This window comes from Pelmatolapia mariae, linkage group LG14 (assembly GCF_036321145.2).
Source record: "Pelmatolapia mariae isolate MD_Pm_ZW linkage group LG14, Pm_UMD_F_2, whole genome shotgun sequence".
Lineage (NCBI taxonomy): Eukaryota > Metazoa > Chordata > Actinopteri > Cichliformes > Cichlidae > Pelmatolapia > Pelmatolapia mariae.
The window spans coordinates 9,103,010-9,117,070 of NC_086239.1; the positions used below are offsets into that span (position 1 = coordinate 9,103,010).

The 14,061-nt window shown below is 38.8% G+C and overlaps 1 protein-coding gene across 1 annotated transcript; it reads right to left on the minus strand.

Annotated features, from left to right (window-relative positions):
* Positions 1 to 465: 465 nt before the first annotated feature.
* sars2 (seryl-tRNA synthetase 2, mitochondrial) lies at positions 466 to 13,878 on the minus strand. Its single transcript, XM_063494118.1, has 16 exons — positions 13,585 to 13,878; positions 12,808 to 12,903; positions 12,632 to 12,661; positions 12,360 to 12,500; positions 12,187 to 12,241; positions 12,020 to 12,083; positions 11,771 to 11,876; positions 11,612 to 11,659; positions 10,897 to 11,005; positions 10,523 to 10,568; positions 10,357 to 10,444; positions 10,101 to 10,213; positions 3,408 to 3,501; positions 3,135 to 3,227; positions 2,981 to 3,046; positions 466 to 848 (listed from the first exon to the last, which is right to left on the minus strand). Exons 1-16 carry the CDS (start codon positions 13,858 to 13,860, stop codon positions 708 to 710), a joined length of 1,566 nt encoding a protein of 521 aa, XP_063350188.1. The 5' UTR covers positions 13,861 to 13,878; the 3' UTR covers positions 466 to 707.
* Between the last annotated feature and the right edge of the window lie 183 nt (positions 13,879 to 14,061).

Genomic DNA, 14,061 nt, shown 5'->3' on the forward strand with positions numbered 1-14,061 from the left:
AGACCGGTGCCAGAGAATCAGGTTGACGTGCTGTACTTAGCTAAAATATTTGCCCATCAACTCTGATAACAGTAGGGGCATGCAGCTCTCCTTAGAGTCAAGTGAAAATAAATTCACTTAAACTGCGCTGTGTTTAAACCCCAGCCAACAAGCTCTTCAATGACACTATTAGGATAACACTTTGATTGCAGGCTCCCTGTAGGCTCCATCACCTCCTCTAGCAGCTGCTCAATTATTTTAGCAGATCACTTTTAAACAGCTGGTAATGTAAGGCACATTAACAGGTCTGTATGTCACCTTTGGGAGTTATTAAATATCCAACTGCAAGCTCCCCCTTCAAAGGCACATAGTGTGTTTTTGTTGTAGAGCTAATCCATCTACAAGGTCTATATATGCAGCCCCCTGAAAAAAAAAAACCCAAAGTAACCATATTGGAGATATACACACTTTTTTTTTATTGCTTTTTTTCTTATTGTTCCTCTAATTATCCAGACAAAAGACACCCGTTTCATTACATTAGACAAAGGAATGAATCTATTTACAGTGGTCTTCTTTCAAACACTGACAAACTTAATTCACTCTCAACGTTTTTTTATATCTTTTGAGGGACATGGTCAATCAACCAATCCACTTGCATTAAATAAACAAACAGTTATTTATTTATGTAGACGATGGCTTCTGTTTAGAGCGTTGAACTGGTGTTAGTGTCATCTAATTTTAGGAGCCGGCCTTGGTGGTGGGTAGCGCTGATTGGGTCCGATGTATTTCAGTGGAGTGTACTTTGGCTTCTCAATCACTTCCAGACTCAAGTAAGGCTGCAGGGCTCGAGGAACACGTATTGTTCCCTCCTGGTGAGAGAACGTAAGTAAGTATAGTCTTAGTTTCAAAACTTCTTGAAAACATATGATGAGAAAAAAAGCTAGACTTTATCAATTCCTGTGAAAAACTAAATACACCCTCAGTACTTCTATAAGAATTAACAGCCAGTTGGTGTTATTCAAATGCACTTAATCGATTATCATTGACTGTGAGTACCTTTACAAAAAGCAGAACTTTGGGACTTTGCTGGTCTGGAGCATTCAGGTGTGTGTTAACACGTGCTACTTCCTAAGAGTGGACATCCCAGCAAATTTACCTCAAAGGTCGGCCGTGCAATGCTCCGAGATATTTAATGGTTAAAAGTCATGATGGCACAATTATACAAGTACAGATTGTTTGGAAGTGTTAAAAGGAGAAAGCCTCTGATGTAGAAACAGAGCATGGCAGCATGAGTTAGGTTTGAAAAGCTGCATCTGAACAAACCACAAGATTTCCAAGAACAAGTCCTCTGTGAAAACGTTAAACAACGCACAGCCTATCAGCACCAACACCTCATACCAATCGTCAAGCATGATGGTGGAGGGGTAATGATTCTTCAGCAGTCACTGAACTCCTGTGTACCAAAATACTGTAACGTCAAATGTGAGGCCTTCTGTACCACAGCTAAAGCTCAGCCCAAACTGGGTCCTGGAACAGCACAATGATCCAAACACAGCAGCAAATCAAAAGAAAGGCTGAAAACGAAAAAAAAAAAAAATCAACCTGCTACAATGGCGAAAATGTTTAGCTCAGGTATATGCGATGTCAAGGTATCTATGTTTGTCTTTTACTACAGTTTAGATAAGGGGTCTTAAAGTTAAAATAGCTGTGGGCCACTTCTGGTTCTGTCATCTCATGTGAGGGACACTTTAGTGTTCAAGTAGTACAAAAAAACAAACAACCACGAAAACACCCACAAATATTTCCAAAAACGTAGTGTTTTGTTTGTTTTTTGAAATTTCAAATTTTGTATAACAAGACAAAACTGCTAAAGTGAGCACAATTATTTTTCTCACTCTTAACTAACTGAAGCCTTTCACTGAACTACCAAATGAACAAACTGGTACTCTCTTTCTGGCCAGACACGTGCCAGCAGTTCTGCTATAACTTTGTATTTACCGAAATTAAAATGCAGACCTAAGTGTACATATTAGTTTTGGACTACAAGTGAAAATTGTTTTCTTTACAAATAACTCTCTCACTGAACTAACACACCCAATCCCTCATCACGTTTGTACTCTCCGCTCATATTGCCTTCATATTAAGTCATTTTTTCCTTTTTAAAGAACTTATTTTAGCATTTCACTCAACAACAAACAAATCCTCCCTAACAAAAAAGTAACTTCACGTCAATATAAAGTAGGGGTGACGTGGGCCGCTAGTGGCCCGCTGGCTGCGAGTTTGAGACCCCTGGTATAGAGCCTGAACGTGACAGCTCAGTGGGTTTTAGAAAAAATTAAAAGATCCTTGATCTTGAAGTTCACCTGTACCATTCGACCTCAACTTCTGGCATGAAACTGTTTGCGATAAACAATCTGGAAATAAACTGAGATTTCTATTTGAATCCCTGACTCGGTTGCCCTTTCCATTGCTGCAGTGACACTTGCCTTTTACAACTTCTAACCCTTCTGTGGCTCTGTGTGCCGATTCAGAATTACAAAACAAATTATTCTTTGCAAACACAAACTGTCTTGTGGCACATAGAGTCACCAGCTTTCTTTACACCCAGTAAAGAAGTTGTCTCTCCCAACAGCCTCTACTTTGGGTTTTCAACATCAACTTTCCTTTGTTGTTCCACTGTGGCGTGTGCACGGGGCGCATTACTGCAGACAGCTGCTGTAACTAGGTCGAGTAAAATTTATTTAGAACCTCACGTGTATGTGCAAAGTCCCAGAAAAAAATGTTTGGAAGGGTAGGATGTGAGTTTGACAGAAGTGATTTAGAGAAACATGAATCACAACAGTCACAACACCACAAATATTACACATTATACACTGTGTTAGGTAGATGTGCTGACGTTTTATTATGAGAAACATGAGGGGAATATACTACAGAACTGTCTTTCATAATAATGTGGAAAAAAACCTAATGTGGGGAAAAAAAGCTGCTGCTGGTGTCTTACTTTGGTTTGGTGAGTCTCTAGGATGGCGATTACTGTTCGGGGGATAGCACACGCTGTGGCGTTCACCTAGGATTAGGAAGAAAACATAGATTACGGAGGTGGTATATCTAACCAGCAGCAATATACAGCAGTGCAGCATCATCTGCAGTCTTACTGTGTGGGCGTACTGCAGACTGCCGTCCTCTCTCTCATACAGGATGTTGAGGCGTCTACTCTGATAGTCTGTACAGTTGGACGCACTGGAAACCTGAGATACAGAGGATATAAAATGAGCAACAATTATAAAAACCAGTCCTTAAATTTATTCATGCAGGAGTGGTGTGAGTCGCTATTGACTGTACAAACTGAAAGCTTCTTGATTAGAAATAGAAATGAAGTAACTGGAAGTAAGTAGGTAAATGGGTAATATTTATATAACAGGGCTGACCTCTCCATAGCTGTTTCTCCCAGGCATCCAGGTTTCAATGTCATACTTTCTGTGTGCCGGAGGACCAAGTTCCTCTGTCGGCATGTCTAGCACTCTGAAGAAGAAAATACTCACAGGTAAGGGTCAGATCTCAACATGTAACTGAGGGATGTGTAAAGTTTGTTGATTTGTTTTTGTTTTGTTTTTTATTTGTTTTTGTTTTTTTTATTGATTAGCATTCAAATATCTCAGTGAATACAGAATAAAGATTACCACAAAGTAAGAAAGCATGAGACAAGGCTAATCAAAAGGTATTGGCTGAAGCATTTGCTTATTACGCCAACCCTTTTAACAAAAGATCTTTTTGCATGCAGCTCCTGTACACAGGGCTCGAAGCAAAGAATAAAACAAAGCAAAAACAAACAAACAAACAAACAAACAAACAAAAAAACTTTCCACCTTAGATAACTACATCAAAGGAAAACAATCAAGAGTTTCAGTATTATTATTTTTGCTCTTTTCATTCTTGATTTATATATTTTTCTAATACTCTATTTTTAAACATGTTTTTAAACAAGGAAAATGAACTACACCTTTTTAAAATCACTGTCAATACTATTCCACAGGTTAACTCCTCTAACAGAAACACATCTCTGCTTTATATTTGTCCTTATCTTGTTTTTTTTAAAGAAATCTGTTCCCCTTAAGTCATATTGACTCTCTCTGACTTTAAACAGATTCTGAGTACTGGGGCAAAGCAAGTTATTTTGTGCTTCATACATTATCTGTGCCATTTTATATTCAACTAAATCATAAAATTTCAGGGTATTCAGATTAATAAACAAAATGTTAGTTGGTTCTATATAGTTTGATTGATTTATAATTCTTATAGCTCTTTTTTGTAACTTGAAAATAGGAAGAGTATTTGTTTTAGATGCATTACCCCATATCTCCAGACAATAAGTCATATATGGAAGCAGCAGAGAACAATAAAGTGTGTATAATGATTTTTTGTTCAGGACATGCTTTGTTTTGTAGAGAATAGCAATGGTTTTTGACATTTTTGTTTTCACATGGTTTATATGAGACTTCCAACTCAGCTTATCATCAATTATCACTCCAAGAAATTTATTTTCGTACACTCTTTCAATTTCAATTCCATTAACCCTGATTTTAGATACATTTTTCATTTGTCTAGTGCCAAAAATAATCAATTTTGTTTTCTTTATATTTAATGATAACTTATTTACATCAAACCAGTTTTTTAATATATTTAACTCCTTTTCCGCTGTAGTCAGAAGCTGTTCTAGGTTTTTACCTGAGCAATACAGAGTGGTATCATCAGCAAACAATACACATTTTAACAGTTTGGAAACATTACATATGTCATTTATATATAATATGAATAATTTAGCGCCCAGCACAGAGCCCTGAGGAACACCACAAGTTACCTTCAACTGCTTAGATTTTACATTATTGATTTCGACATATTGATATCCAGGTAACTTTTCATCCACTTATATGCTATCCCTCTTATGCCATATCTCTCTAGTTTATTCATTAATATAGAATGATCAATTGTATCAAACGCCTTTTGTAAGTCTATAAAAACACCAACAGTAAATTCCTTATTATCTATAGCATTAGATATCCCTTCTACAAGTTCCATCACTGCCATCGAAGTGGACCTTTTCACTCTAAAGCCATATTGGTTATCACTTAGGAGATTATGCTTCTCCATATATTTATCAAGTCTATTAACAAATAACTTTTCTAAAATTTTTGAGAACTGTGGGAGTAGTGATATTGGCCTGTAATTGGTAAACTGACATCTCTCTCCGTTTTTATGGATTGGAATAACTTTTTCTATTTTCATTTGTGAGGGAAACACACCAGTTCGAAAGGACAGATTACAAATGTACGCGAAAGGTTGCACTATATATTCTATAATACTTTTAACTAATATCATGTCAATACCAAAACAGTCGGTGGACTTTTTATTTTTAAATGTCTTCACAATGTTAATTATTTCTCTATGAGTTGCAGCACCAATAAACATGGAGGACACATTCTGAGTAATATGTTTATTTAGGTCGTTATTATTTCTTGACTCTGGAATTTCTTTTGCTAAATTAAAGCCAACATTTACAAAGAAATCATTAAATTCATTTGCAATGTCTTTAGTTTTATCAAGCACAATATCTTTATCTTTTTTAAAATAGTCTGGATAATTCTTAGTTTTTGAGCCCTTTTTGATTATACTATTTAATATCCTCCATGTTTCTTGTGTGTTACTTCTACTTTGCTCCAATAATGTGTGGTAATATTCTTTCTTACTTGTTCTTATAATATTTACTAATCTATTTTTATATAACTTGTACTTTATTTCAGCATCTTTTGTCCTCTGTTTTATGAATCTCTTATATAGATTATTTTTCTTTTTACATGCATCTTCTATCCCCTTTGTGATCCATGGCTTATTTGATCTGTGATAATTTCTAGTGATTTTCATTAAAGGACAATGTTTTTCATATAGCGAAATTACAGTTGATAGGAATGCATCATATGCACTACTTGAATCTTCATTTGCATAAACCTCATTCCAATTGTGTTCCTTTAAGTCCACCTGGAGGGCAGCAATGGCTCTTGTTGTTCTATGTCGTATCATATCAAATGTTTGATTCTTTTTTTTAGTTTTAATCCCAAAATAATTTTGAAAAATTGCAAAAACAGGAAGATGATCGCTTATATCAGTTATAAGAAGTCCACCTACTATTTCATGGTCAATTTTATTTGTGAATATATTATCTATCAATGTAGCTGTATCAATTGTTATTCTACTTGGTTTTATAATTACAGGGAAAAGGGAGTTACTATACATTGTACTTATGAAATCTGTTGTTTTCTGATGTCCATTTGGGTTTAGCAAATCTATATTAAAATCACCACAAATTATTTGCACTTTTTTATCATTTAGGTTGCTAAACATAGCAGCAAGTTTTTCATTGAATGTCTCAAGGCATGATCCTGGTGTCCTATAGATGCAACTTATAATTATATTGCTAGCTTTTTCAACATGGATTTCAATAGTAATACATTCCAATACGTTATCTATGGTGCTTGACATACATTCAATCAGACTACATTTCAAAACTTTATCTACATATAAAGCAACACCGCCTCCTTTTTTATTCACCCTGTTCATTGTAAATAATTCGTATCCTTCCAGTCCCATTTCACTAACTTTCTCATTATTGAGCCATGTTTCTGATATTGCAATTATATTAAACTTTTTAACTTACTTAAACATTCTGTAATTTTAGAAAAAATTTTATACAGGCTTCTACTATTGAAATGTATGACCGACAATGCATTTGCCATTTTAATATTCATATTGAATTGGTCATCTGTATAGTACTCACAAGTACTATTATTGTTATTGTAGAAGTGATTATCTGGGTCAATGTTACTTTCAGGGTCATGCATGTTGTGCTCTGCATAGTTAAACGTTTTGAAGTTCGTTTTCTCAGTGTCTGTGGCAAAATAACCACCTTGACAGTCCTTTTCATAATCAAAATTCTTCCTCTTCAATATCTCTGAATGGAAACCTATAATCTGTGTCCAAACTTGTCATTTATGTGTTTTTTGTTTTTGTTGTTGTTTTTTCCATTGTTTTTTGAGCCATAAGGCCAGAAACACTTTCCATACCCATTGTTCATTATCCAATCATCACTTTTCCAATAGATTCCATAGCAGATTCCTGATTATTTATATTGCTCTAAGTCTTTGAGTTCTCTTATCATCACAACTTTCGCTTCTTCGGGATTGCCATTTAGTCTTATCATTAATTTGCAGTTCCTCGTCCATGTCGCTTGTATCTTATTTTGTTTTCTCAGGCTGCGTGCCTGTCTTGCAATTTCAGCAGTCTTTTTCGTTAAATGTTCATTTAAATACACACCGGTCCCTTTTAGCTTCTTACCCTGTTTCAGTAACTCAATCTTTGTTTTGCGACTCACAAACCGAAGAATAATTGCTGGCTTTGTTTTACTGTCTTTTCTGGGGAGCGTGTGGCATGCTGCGATATGATGGCTCTGAATACTTACATTCTTCGTTTGAAGGAATTTTATCACTTGCTGTTCAAGCGTTTGCAGCTCCTCTACCGGGGCATCTTCACCGTCTTTACCTCCGCCAGCTGTTACTCTGGTGTAGGTTCGGTGTTGCGTCTTCAGTCCACTTATGACTAAATCATCCATTCTTGTGTATTGTTCAAGGTCCTCAATTCACCGTTCCAAGTCGTCTATTTTCTTGTCCTTTATGAGGTTTTTTAGTTGTTTTATTTCATCCATTAGGTCATGTAGCATACCTTATTGTTTAGCCACTTTGCTCAGTTCATCAGACATGAAATTAAGCGATTTCCTAATCTCCTCCAACTCCTCTTCAACTCCTGGGTTTACTTTTTTAGGCGGCATTTTGAAAATGATGAGATTGGTATTACCTTGTGATGGCCCGTTGCTGCTGGAGGATCCTGGGCCTGGTGGCTGCTGGAAGAGCCTGGGCCTAGTGGCTGCTGGAAGAGCCTGGGCCTAGTGGCTGCTGGAAGAGCCTGGGCCTAGTGGCTGCTGGAAGAGCCTTGGCCTGGTGGCTGCTGGAGAATCCTGGGCCTAGTGGCTGCTGGAAGAGCCTTGGCCTGGTGGCTGCTGGAGAATCCTGGGCCTAGTGGCTGCTGGAAGAGCCTGGGCCTAGTGGCTGCTCCAAACTGGGCAAGTAGTTCCAGCAGATCCCAGGAGCAACATCTGAGATCTGTGTCCAGAAGGGTGGAGTCCTAGGAACAGCACAGATACTGTGCTCCGAAAGCGTGAGCGGAGCGCTCACTGTGCGCAATTGACGCACGCCGAGTCCAGCCCTGTACGCCGCTTCAGGAGCAAAGCTATTGTCCGTCAATTTGTCGAAATCATCCAATGGCTGTTCCCATCGATCTCCCCTTCGCTCACAATTTGCAGATAATTGGTGTCTCTACATGATCAATTGACAGTGTGAGATGACAGAAGCTCCATTTTCTGCTCAATCTAAAGTGAAAGTAGTGCTCCATTTTCTGTAGACATTGGGTGACTTGAGCTTTAAATCTACTTTTTTTCTGTTTCACTTCAAATTCAAGACAGAACAGGGTTCAACTAAACTCACTGCTTTATGACTACATGGGATTGTCAGCCTGTCAATGAGCAATTTAGAAGCATTTCTCCCCAGACTCGACCTCTTGGATATCAAATGTCATCATTCTATCCTTTTAGACACTTGTGTACTGTTGAAACACAGCTCACCTGTTCATATTTGAATGGCCAAAAATGTGACAGACAAATCCTAATTGGGTCACTTTCCAGTCGAAGTTGAAGGTTTGTTATGTTTTTTGCTTTTGTTTTTTTCAGAAGTACTGAAATTATTCCAAGCTTTACCGCGAAGAAGAGGGACGAGGTCATAATGTCACCAGTCACCAACACTTGTGACCTGGTTCTAGCCATACATGTCCTTTCCACAACATTACCTCCACCATGTTTTACAGATGATGTGTTATGCTTCTGATCATGAGCCGTTTCTCTCCTCCTCCATACTTTTCTTAAACACCATTTTAGTTTCATTTGTCCACTGAATTTTTTTTCAGAACTGTTGAGGCTGTTTCAAATGATTTCTGGCAAAGATGGCATGTGCAATCCTTCTTTTAAAGGATGTACCAGTTTCTTATATCTGATAGGTTTCTTTTGGTTTTACAGCCTAATGGACTTTTCCACTTTAAATGGAAAAATCTCAATTTCTTTGGACCTCATATTGAGATTTCCAGTGAACTAATGGAATAATAAGGGCGCAAACCTCACCTGGCCAAGGAAACTAAACACTACCACGCTAATAATGGCCAGAAAACCCTTATGGCCCCAATATGTTCATTGTGTTGCGCACTGAATGTGACATCACATCCTGTCTTGCTTCAGCCAGTCATGCACATCTTTGTAACCTAGCCAGCTGTGCCATGGCCACTGCAGCTGAGCTGAAGAGACTAGTGTATGATCTTGGCAGTCTATACTGCCATTTTAATGATATTCCAGTACAGAAGCTCAGAGACACACGGATATACAGATGTTGGAACAGAAAACCTGAGTTTGTAGTGGAAAAAAAAAAACCACTGGACAAATTGTTGGCTTCTGTTTTTGAGTTCTTCTCGTCCTATATCAGCACTTATGTGGCAATATTGTCTGAGTGGCGACACCTAGCTTTCAGAAAAATACTGCAGTGTCTTCCTGCATCTTCACGGTGGATATAAATACAAGTTACTGTGAGATGATGTTGTGGAACAAAGCAACCATTGTAGTAGGTATACAGAGCCACAGAAACACGGAAAACAGATACATATAAAATGTGTTCACACATCAACAATAAAAATACCTTTACACTTAATATTTTATATCTTTGGTCTTATGTTGTCATGCTCAGCTTTTGCGTCTTTCCTCACTACACGAAACTATTTCTTACCACCAGTGCAAGTATTCTCTGAGAGAAAACAGGGGGAGGAACATCGGCATTTTGCATTTCAGAATATTTCCACAATGTACAAAACTATCATTTAGTCCGAGCTGACTGGATGTAACAAAACAAAGAACACAGCTGAGGAGACAGTAAGACTGTGTGTGTGTGTGTGTGTGTGTGTGTGTGTGTGTGTGTGTTGACCTGTAGTGCAGTTCCAGTGCAGAAAACATCTCTTTTTGCAGACTGACAAACTCCTGCAGCAGCTGCGAGCTTTCTTCTCCTGTCTCATCTGCAGTCACTCCAAACATCTCCACCTGCACAGACGCACATAGTAGTTCAGCGGGAGGAATTGTTTATTCAAAAGCGAGCAGCCGCACAAGCAAATAACCATTTACATTATCATTGGTTTGTCCGTGTACAGCAAATGTACACATTAAACTTCTGTGTGGCTTCTGACCTTATTGAAATGATGAACTCTGTAGAGCCCCCATGTCTCTCTGCCTGTGTCGGTCTCCGCTCTGTAGCAGGTGCTGCTGCACACCGTCCTGCACACAGACACGACAGCATCACGTGACGTGTAATTACTCCATATATCTCGAAGTAAGAGGTGGGGTGTACCTCACCTGACAGGAAGGTCCTTCCAGTTCACTGCATGATCCATGAAATAGCCTGCGGGAAGAGATACAAATGGATGCATCCAGTTTACACATTACCACCCCTCTCCAGATTAAAGAAACGCAACTAAACGTACCGAGATCCACGAGAGGTTTTCTTTACTGAAACCTGACTACTGATATGTTGATGGACAGCAAGACACATGACATCTCACTTCAGCAATCGATCGAATGCAGGATTGCTGTTGGGACTAAGCAGACTTCTCTCAGTTACTACACTCGATAGCTGTAGGCTTACTAAACAATACAACACACTGTTGCTGTATTGATAAACAACCAACTGGTTATTTGAAACTATGAGGAAATGGACAAAAAAGCTTTACCTGCCACCCCAACCTCTCCAGTTCCAGCCAAGTTGAGGTCTGGGAAACGTGCAGGGTCCAGTGAGTAGACTTGCGAGCTGTGGGCATTGGGCTGCATCCCACAACCCTCCTGGAGGTGGGTCAAATCAGAGAGCAGAGTGAGATTATCTGTGGCTGTGCCCAGTTACTTCAATGAAAATTTATATATAACTGCAAAACAATTCATTTAGAATAATTTAAATTAAAATGGTTCTATTTAAAATTCAAGTGGCAACCTTCACGGCTGAAAAATGAGGCTAATGCAGATGTGCTAGCACCAAAAGTGAGTCAATCCCCATAGACTCCCATGTTAAAATGCTCAACTTTGCTACAGATATGAATATGTTTATGGCCTGGTTTTGAAAAATGGTTTTCATCTCTATGGCTAATTACAAAGGTTATGACAAGGTAACCATGTGAATGTATCTGACTCAGTCATTTTCATTTTATTAAGGCTTTAAGTTGGGGGCATAGCCACTTTGAGTGACAGGTGAGTGCCTACTCAGCAGCAAAACTGAGCTCCTAAACTGTGCTTATATCTGGCAAACAATAAACTCAAATTAAAGCCTTAAAATGAGGCTGAAAGACGAGACTACATAGAATAGTGAGTGTCTTGATGGATGAGACTATCCTTTATGTATAGTGTATGACAAAATTATTTTATTGTGACTTTAGAAACTTGAGCTTTGGTACTCACAAACACTGCACCCTTCAGCATATCAGGCACAACCATGGGAATGAAGCCCTGTAGGAGTCAAAGGGGGAATCCATGTTTGGCATGTCTAGATATTGAGAACAATACACACTACAAACATTAATTATCCGGGGATCACATCAAATGACCAAACACACATACCCGTCGCTGTAGCGTGTCAAGGGCAAAGTTCTGGAGTGCAGCTTGAAGTCTGGCCCCGGCTCCTCGAAGATAGTAGGACCTGTGGCCTGAGACATGAGCTAGATGCCTGCAACAGTGGACACAGGAAATGCGATTAGCGCAGTTTATTTAAATTAAAGTAGCCTGTAGCTTGTACTGTATATTAGACAGTGTTATAGTGGACATACAGTACAGTGAAGGACTGTAAACAACAACCAGAGTCATCTTCACCTCTGCCTGATGAGTCCTAACTCTTCCCCCAGCTCTACATGTCCTTTGGGCTTAAAGTCAAACTCTGTACCAGAAACACACACACATTTGCGTCAGCATTCATTAAAAAAAATATTAGGTAATCAATTTAAAGTTTAGAAATCTGCACTTCTCATCTCATTAGTCACCTGGTTTCTGTCCCACGAGCTCCACCACCCTCGCCTGGTTCTCATCTCCTATTGGCTGGAAAGAGCAAGAGAAACTTATGCTTAGTGACTTGAGCTTCACAGTAAATCTCTCCCAAGCGGCTCAGGACAAAGTAGTGTGCGTGTGTGTGTGTGTGTGCATAGTGTATCCTGACCACATCAGGGTGTGTAGTGTTGGGCAGCCTGAGTGCTCGGCCGTAGTGTTCCTCATCCAGCTCGGTCTCTTTGTGGTACAGATGATTGAGTCTATTGCGGATCTCTCTGCCCTTCTGAAGAGCTTGGTTGTACTCTGGAAGCTAAAGAATAGAAAAGAGCAAAGACTCAGAAGTGGTGCCACATGAGATTTATTATAGATCAAAAACACGAGGGGGTAGGAAGGTTAACTGATTCAGTAATAAAAGAGACGAGGTTCTGATGTGAAACTTACATTGGCGAGGGCTTTCCTGTCCTCCTTTGTCTGTGAGGAAAAGATCAGTTAGGTCATAGAAATCTACACTCTGACAACAAAAAAACTCAAAGCAGAGTAAATGATGACGCAAACCTCGATAGAAAGTGAAGTTCATTCTGGTTATAATGTTTAGAGCTGTAATAACCATTTCTCACCACTAGTGCTCTGACAATATCGCTGATGCGCCGCTTCTCTTCCTCCAGCTCAGAGATTTCTGCCTTTACTGCCTGGAGCTCCTGCCACACACACACCTAAAAGGTACACAATCAGGATGATCGAGTCAAAAGCAAGCACATTAGACAACAGTAATATTAAGCAGGTGTACATATGTAAAAACACTGAGAACTGATGAGTCAAATTTAACACAGTCGATCTAATTTTAAACAACTGCTTTGTTTTTTGTTTCCCCGGATGATTTCATGATAAGATATCTTACTTACAGTCACAAGTATTCACACCAAAGACGTCACTTTTTATTATGGTAAGTAGAAAAAAAGTAGTTTTAAGGTCAGTCAGCATGACTAGACATTTTTGTCAATTTTTAGATCCAGGCTAGATTTGCAGTGCCCTCCATAATGTTAGGGAAAAAGACTGTTTTTTGCCTTTGTACACCACCACCACAGTGGATTGCAAATCAGGGAATCAAGATATCATTTAAGTGCAAACTTTCAGCTTTAATTCTCAGGGTTATAAAAGATTTTGTATGAAATCTTTACACATCTATGTATCAGTGGGAGTTTGTGGCATCACACGTTTGGAGCGAATCATGTCCCAGTTACATTTTAAGCAAATGCATGTGGAGGCTTATTGTAAAAACAGATTTTTCAGTGAAGCGATAACACCCAGAAAAACTTTGAAAAAAAATAGTTCTGAGATAAGATAAAATTATGGTGTTTTAATGCCACAAACAATTAGTAACTAAAACCGCTTACAATTTTCCTCACATCGTCCCCTCGCAGGTCCCCTTTCCTGCTCTCTACATTAGCTATGACTTTGTCAGTCTCCTCACACACGGCTCTCATGTCCAGCTCAGGCTTGTCACTGTAGCCTTCACGGACATGCTCGTACAAACGACTCCGGACTCCATGCGACAAGCGATGCGGGACAAATACATTTACCCTATGCACTGGACACTGTCTGGCTACCGGCTTTAGCACAGCAGCTGCAAAAACCCCTACTTTCGCGACCATGCCGATGCAGGTCGCCATGTTTGTCTGGTAGCTGAGGATGCGTTCATAGAGGTATAGGAACAATCAATGCCATATTCTGTTTAGGCTCTTGCTCAACTGAAGTTTCTCGTGGTTATCAATGTGTCCCGAACATTTGAGGCAATGTTTGTGTATTTCATTATTATTTCCATTGTTATTATTATTACTATTTTTGATTTATGATAAATTTAGATTTTTTAG